The sequence below is a fragment of the Lipotes vexillifer genome, unplaced genomic scaffold, assembly GCF_000442215.2.
Source record: "Lipotes vexillifer unplaced genomic scaffold, Lipotes_vexillifer_v1.1 scaffold853, whole genome shotgun sequence".
NCBI classification, from domain to species: domain Eukaryota; kingdom Metazoa; phylum Chordata; class Mammalia; order Artiodactyla; family Lipotidae; genus Lipotes; species Lipotes vexillifer.
The window spans coordinates 2,240,220-2,246,818 of record NW_006792734.1 but is presented as its reverse complement, the minus strand read 5'-3'; the positions used below and the strand labels follow the sequence as shown (position 1 = coordinate 2,246,818).

Here is a 6,599-nt window from a genome sequence, read left to right as displayed (position 1 = left end):
GAAAGAAACTGACTCAAAAGGCCATAAGGGAATTTGGCGGGGCAGGGCGGGGCGCGTTGATGGAACTGTTCTAAATCTTGGCTATGGCAGTGGTTACAGGACTTATGAGTTGGTCAAAACTCACACAACTGTGCACGTAAAAGGGTAAGTTTCACTGTATGCAAAGAAAAAATCCTATCAAAGCTCCCGGGTTTCCACTGCACCAAGATTAAATTATCCATCTGACTTCTTTGCCTTTTAAATCTGGCCAATCCCAGGCAGACCACGTGCCCATGCCACAGCTGCTCCAATTAGAACTGTTTCCTCATCATCCTATTAACATTCCACAGGCTTTCAGGCTTCCCAGCTTTTTTGCAAGCTTTGCCCATCACTGCAATGCCCTTCCCTCGATTTATGCCCGTCCGAAACCACTAAGTGGCACGTCCTACTCTACACTGAAGTCCTCACTGAACTCTCAATGCTCTCTCTGATCCTGTGCTACGCAACGTAGGCAGGCCCCTCTCCCAGAGTGTTCGCGGGTGTCTGGCGAGGGTTACTCTGATTTCCGGTTCCTTGTCAACACAAGCGCAGGAGGCAGCCTTACTCACCTTCCCGCCCATAGCTCAAAATAATTCGCACGCGCCTAGCACACGGTAGCGCACCTTCGACGCAGCGCACCAAGGAAAGAGAGTGACCACCGAGCTCCAGGAGGACGTGAGATCTGAGCTGAATTGGGGTCTGGAAGGGCTAATGAGGCACCTTCGAGAGAAGTCAGGCCATCAAGGACCAGGGTGTTGCAAAAAGCGGAAAGTGCGGAAGTCCGGGAGGGGCAAGGTGACCACCCACAGCCCGATATAGTGGCGCCCCGCTCGGCCCCACGTACCTTGCCCTCGTAGGAGCGCTCGGCCGCGCTCACCGACATGGCCTGGATCAGCAGCAGCAGGAAGAGTGGCACCAGGAAGCCGGCGGCGGGTACAGCCACCACGATGCTGCGCACCGGCTAAGGAACAGCGCCTCCGGCCAGTCTTCCTTGGCCCCGCCCTTCACCGACCCCGACCCCAAACTGCCCCGCCCACGAGCCCCGCCCACCCTGTCTCCGCGCTCTATCCCAGTGTAAACGTCACCTCACCCTGCTGTCCAGGCCCCCGTGCCACCTCTAGCACTTCCCCTCCTTGACCCTGCTAGATGCTCACCCCTTCGCAGTTCCTCCTATCTCCACCCACCTGCCCGACTCTACCCACCGTCACCTAGTCCCACACTGGTTCTCCCGAGCGGCTTCGCGGAAAACCCCGCCCACCACTACCTCTGCACCGTCCCCTCCCCGTGACCCCCCTCCTCCGCTGTCCCCGCCCTCCCCACAGCTCCCCTCGTGGGTCCCGCAGCCTAGCAGATACGCAATAGCCTTGTCCATGGAGAAGGGCAGGTGGGTCGTGCGCACCAGGAAGATCAGACAGGTGACCAGCATGGCACCTGAGTAGAGGCATAGTGACAGGACGAGCAGCATAAAGAAGCGAAAGTTGCGGTAACCGATGCAGTTATTGACCCACTTGCAGTGGTGATCAAAGTCCTAGGCGAGAGGGAGAGGGGGACCTCGAGGACCCAACCTCTGACCCAGGCTCCATCGCCCCCAAATCTGAGGCCTTACCCCCACCCTCTAAGCCACCTGCCCTTGGCCTCATGCACTGGCTCCCATTCCTAGGGAGACACTGAGCCACAAAGTCCCTAACACTGCTGGCATTTCTGTGGTTAGAGCACCATATGGCTCTGTGGCTCACATAGTTTCATGTCAAGAGGCCTTTAGAGCTGGGGCCTGCTAGTCTTCTCTGGGACACATCCTGGTGTAACTTCAGGCAGGACATAGAATATCTCTGTGCCTCTGTTTTCTTATCCACTGGATGAGCCTAATAATAACACCCTTGCCCAGCCAGTCTCCCAGGGTTGTAAGGACCAGTTAAGACAACACATTGGTAAACTGTTGCAGGCTGTGCACTTAGAGCCCAGGAGCCCAGGAGACCCTCTGGCCTGGACAGCCAGAAGAGGACAGGCAAAGTTCCCCTGGCCAGGCCTGCAACCTGCCTGAGGGCCTTGGGCATCTAGTGTCAGTAAGCCCTCGATAAGTCAGGGGTATCTTTCCTTCCGCTGGCCTGACCAGGCCCAGCATAGATGTGGATGCCCCTCTGCATGTCAGCACCAGTGCAAGAAAGGGCCAGCCTCCCAGGAAAGGTGCAGGCACAGTGGGAGTGACTTGTATGAGTGACCAAGAGTGACTGGGAATTACTGCCACCCTTGGTCTTTAGCAGTCCTGGAAGCAGTTTCACACCGACCACAGGCCCCCGTGTGAGTGGGCCTCCTGGTCCCAGGCAGGTGCTGGGAGGGTAGGTGGGCAGGTGAGAGGGGCACTTACCTCCACACAGATGTTGCACCAGGGGCAGTGGTAGGTCCGCGGCGGGCGGTGGAAGCAGCACTTATGGCACCACTGCAGGCGGAAGGCCCTGTGGTTCACCCATACCACATCCACCATCGTGGGGCCCTGTTCGTTGGAGCCTGGCATGGGAAAGGGATTGAGTTGCAGCAAGAGGCCCTTCCATCAGTCTGCTGCAGCAGAAGGGTGTGGGCACGTGGCCCCACAGCATCACTGGGCTCCAGGAAGGGTGGGGACCAGGTGGGCAGGGGAATCCTTAGTCCCCACTGAGCAAGCTGGCCAAGCTTAGAGAGGCTGGCAGTCAAAGGGAAGGTGGGTTTCCAGCCCGAGGAGTTCTTTGAGAACTCCGGCCTTTGCCACTGTGAGCGATGCTTTAAGGAATCTGTGTGGTAGGAAGGAGGAAGAGAAAACTGAGTGGTTGTGAAGAGCTGGCTTCTCTACCCAGCCTGCCCTAGCCCTCCCCTCCAGGGCTACTGGAAAACCTCCAAAATTCTGTTTTTCCACACCTCCGTGGCTCGAGAGATGAAGTGCCAGATGCAGGGCTTGAGCACATGAGGACATGGGGTGAAGGGGTCCTGAGGCCCCAGGCAGGGAGATGGAAGGAGCACTTTAGGAGTCATCCCAGCAGGCAGGAGCCCTTCGGGTGCTGCCTCCTTCTCCCAGGGGGCCAATGTCTCACCTTGATGCAAGATGCCAGGGTCTGAGAAGTTGAGTGAAACGAGACTGAAGAAGGCGAGGATAAAGAGGAGGCCTGTGATGATGGGAAAGGCCCATTCCCCGTTCTGGGCCAGCCACCTGCAACTGAGACCAGAGCAGGAGTCAGCCCTCATCTGGGGTGGCCTGAAGCTCCCCTCAGGACCCAGTCCACCGGGTCATGACCCACAGGCCATAAATCCTGGTCTGAATATCCAGGCTGGTGACAGATCCATAGAAACTCCACCAAAGGTCATTGAGTATTAACCAGCCACCCGCAGCTCCCAGGTGCACCAAGCACTCTATACCTCTGTGCCTTCGCACGTTCAGTTGCCTCTGCCTAGAGCCTCTTCCTTTCCCTGACCCCTCTTCTGTACTCTCCCTGCCTCCGTACTATCGTTATGTGTTTTCCTTTCTGTTGCTCTGTAAGAAAGCTGTCAGCTTGTGTGGGAGACTTACGGGAATGCGAAGAAGAGGCCACTGAAAATGACCAGCAGCACCACGTTGAAGGCAGCAAATAGGCTTGGGAGGATCCAGGGGCGTGGGGCCTGAGGCGGGCTATGGGGCTCCTTCAAGAGCGGCATGGCTGGACCTCCCATGGCCCCAGGGGAGATTAGGGCCCCCAGGCTCCCTCCCCACTGCTGGCTCCAGGAGCCCCATGGCCACAGCAGCCTCAGAAGCCACAGCCCAGGGTGAAGGGAAAGAAGTCCCAGTGTGACATCACAGAGGCCGAGGAGAGTGGGGGCTAGGGGCTCTTCAGCCCCTAGCTGAAGGGGTACAGCAAACCATACCCCTACTTGTGCTGGGGACTGAGAGGTCCTGCCTCCGCGAGGTTCGAGACGACATGAGATTAGAGCAACACGTGGGGAGAAGCGGAGTGATGCTACTCACCGTTTCAGGCTCAGCGCTAATCAAAGCAAACGGTGTTCATTGTTCTATCTCCATTTTTTCCTCGTTGTTGTTACAAAATCGCACTTTGGGGGAGGAGGCAGCTAAATCTTCCCTTGTTTCCAGGGTTGGCTTCACAACACAATTCTGGTCAATGAGACATACGTGGATGTCTGAGGGTTTCTAGAAAGGCTTTTGCTTTCCTGATAGAAGGGGGAAAAGACATAGCTGGTGCAGCTTTGCCCCTTTCTTCCTGTTTTGAACCTGGACGTGCTGGGCTTGGTCCACCTCGACCCATTAGGCAATAAGTCAACATGGGACACGAACAGAATGACAATAATGACACTGAGTCACTGCCCCAGCCTTGAACTGCCTCCCTCTGAGCTGTTTATTATGTGAGAAAATAACTGGGTTTTCTGTTACATACAAATGATATTTGTCATTTATTTTAGTCACTGAGCATCTGAACCCCTCTGTGTTTGGAGGATCCCTGAACTATAAGTCTTGGTGAAGCGCAAAGACTTTCTCCATCCCGACTGAACCTGAAAATGCCAGATACTTGCATTCGAAGCCTCTCTTGCAGCTAGCACACAGGCCTGTGACTTGGGCGCCACCAATTAGCCTCAGATCTGCTACCGCCAACCAACTGAGGAGTCCACTGAGATGCAGCCACTGTCCTTTTAAAACTTAGATCATGGCCTCCGATTAGAACCTTCCAACTGCTTCCCTGCCCACTCAGAGTAAAGTTCAAAGTCCTTACCATGGCCTTCAAGGCCCTCCCTGATCTGGCCCCACTAACTTTCTGACCTCATTTCCCAACACTCAGCCCCGTACTCACTCCACACTCGCCAGGCACACTGGCCTCCATGCTGTTCCTCAAACACACGTGGTATAGTCCAGTCCTGGGTTCTTCACACTTGCTCTTCTGTTTCCCTGGAATTCTCTGCCACATATATTCACAGAACTTGTTCCCTCACTTCATTGTATTCTTTGCTCCAGCGGTGCCTTCTGCCGTTATCCACATGCCTGCATCTCCAACTGTTTCCCTACGATAGATTCCTAACAGTTGGATTTAGGGCCAATGAATGCAAATATTGAAAACACATTTCAGAGTCGAGTCGTTGCCATACCCCACTTGCGTCCACTCTTCGCGTCCTGTCATCCCAGTCTCGTGCTGCCCAGTGCCCGCCCGCAGGATGGCCCATGAGCAGATCTGCTACTCGGACAGGAACTTCAATGAGCACCACGAGCACTGGCATGTCATCTTACCCAGAGAACTTTCCAAGCAAGTACCCTAAACCCCTCTGATGTCTGAAGAGGAGTGGAGGACACTTGGGAGTCTAGGCTGGGTTCATCACACGATTCATGAGCCGGAAGCACACCTTCTTCGCTTCATACGACCTCTTCCAAAAGGTCAACAAAAATGAAGTGTATCTGAGGATCATCAATTAAATCTTTTTCAGATTTAGTGTATATGTGTATATAAGGTAGTATTCAGTGGCTACTTGGAAAATGTACAAATGTACAGATCGTTCATCCATATCTGTGCATGAGCTGTATTCTTCACAGCAACAGAGCCCAGTTAAATGCAACTGCAGGTCGGTTAACTATAAGGTAGTTAAGATCAAATTTCTTCTAGCCAGTTTTTCTCTTAATATAAATACCTGTTTGACTTTACCTGTTACTTTTGTTAAATAAAGTTTGTATGTCACATTTTTTAAAAATTTAAAATAAAACATATTTTACATAATTTACAAATGCTTTCTAGAGAGTTTGTGCACGTTTATACTATTATGATCATACCCATATCATAATACTAACACTATAATTAGGTATTAATGTAAAATAATTTCTCCAATTTTATAGATGACAAATGATAACTTGATCTTGTCATTTGTATCTCCTTAAATTACTTATGAAATTGAATATTTTTATATATCTATGGGTCATTTTATTGTAGTTGTTTTGTGAATTGCCTTGTACCAAGTTTGCTTGCTCACATTTCAAATGTAGAAGAATTTTTCTCTTTTTTTTATTGTGGTAAATATACATAACATAAAACTTATGTTATGTGAAAACCGTCACTACTATCCATTCCAGAACTTTCTCATCATCCCAAGTGGAAGCTCTGTACCATTAAACAGTAACTCCTCATTCCCTCTCTCCCCAGTTCCTGGTAACCACTGTTTTACTTCCTATCTCTATGAATTTGACTATTCTAGGCACCTCACAAAAGTGGAATCATACATCTGTCCTTTCGCACCTGCCTTATTCCACTTAGCATAATGTCCTCAAGGTTCATTCTTGAGCTTCAGCAGTCTTGGAAGTTGGTATGTTGTAGCATGTATCAGAATTTCCTGACTTTTTAAGACTGAACAATATTTAATTGTATGTATATGGCACATTTTGTTTATTCATTCATCCTAAATGTTGATGGACGTTTAGGCTGTTTCCACATTTTGGCCATTGTGAATAATGTTGCTATGAACACGGGTGCACAAATGTTTATTCAGGTTCCTGCTTTCAATCCTTGGGGTCATATGGTAATTCTACGTTTAGTTTTTTGAGGAACTGCCATAGTATTTTCCATAGCAGCTGCATTATTTTACATTCCTGC

The 6,599-nt window shown here is 51.3% G+C and overlaps 1 protein-coding gene across 1 annotated transcript in view; it reads right to left on the bottom strand.

Annotated features, from left to right (window-relative positions):
• ZDHHC19 (zDHHC palmitoyltransferase 19) overlaps positions 1 to 3,752 on the bottom strand; it is a 10,321-nt gene extending 6,569 nt beyond the window's left edge. The window contains exons 1-5 of the mRNA XM_007465875.1: positions 3,554 to 3,752; positions 3,081 to 3,202; positions 2,384 to 2,523; positions 1,374 to 1,546; positions 863 to 968 (exon numbers count right to left, since the gene is read on the bottom strand). Of these exons, the coding sequence (XP_007465937.1) occupies positions 863 to 968; positions 1,374 to 1,546; positions 2,384 to 2,523; positions 3,081 to 3,202; positions 3,554 to 3,693 (681 nt within the window). The 5' untranslated portion in view covers positions 3,694 to 3,752. The remainder of the gene's footprint in view (positions 1 to 862; positions 969 to 1,373; positions 1,547 to 2,383; positions 2,524 to 3,080; positions 3,203 to 3,553) is intronic.
• Between the last annotated feature and the right edge of the window lie 2,847 nt (positions 3,753 to 6,599).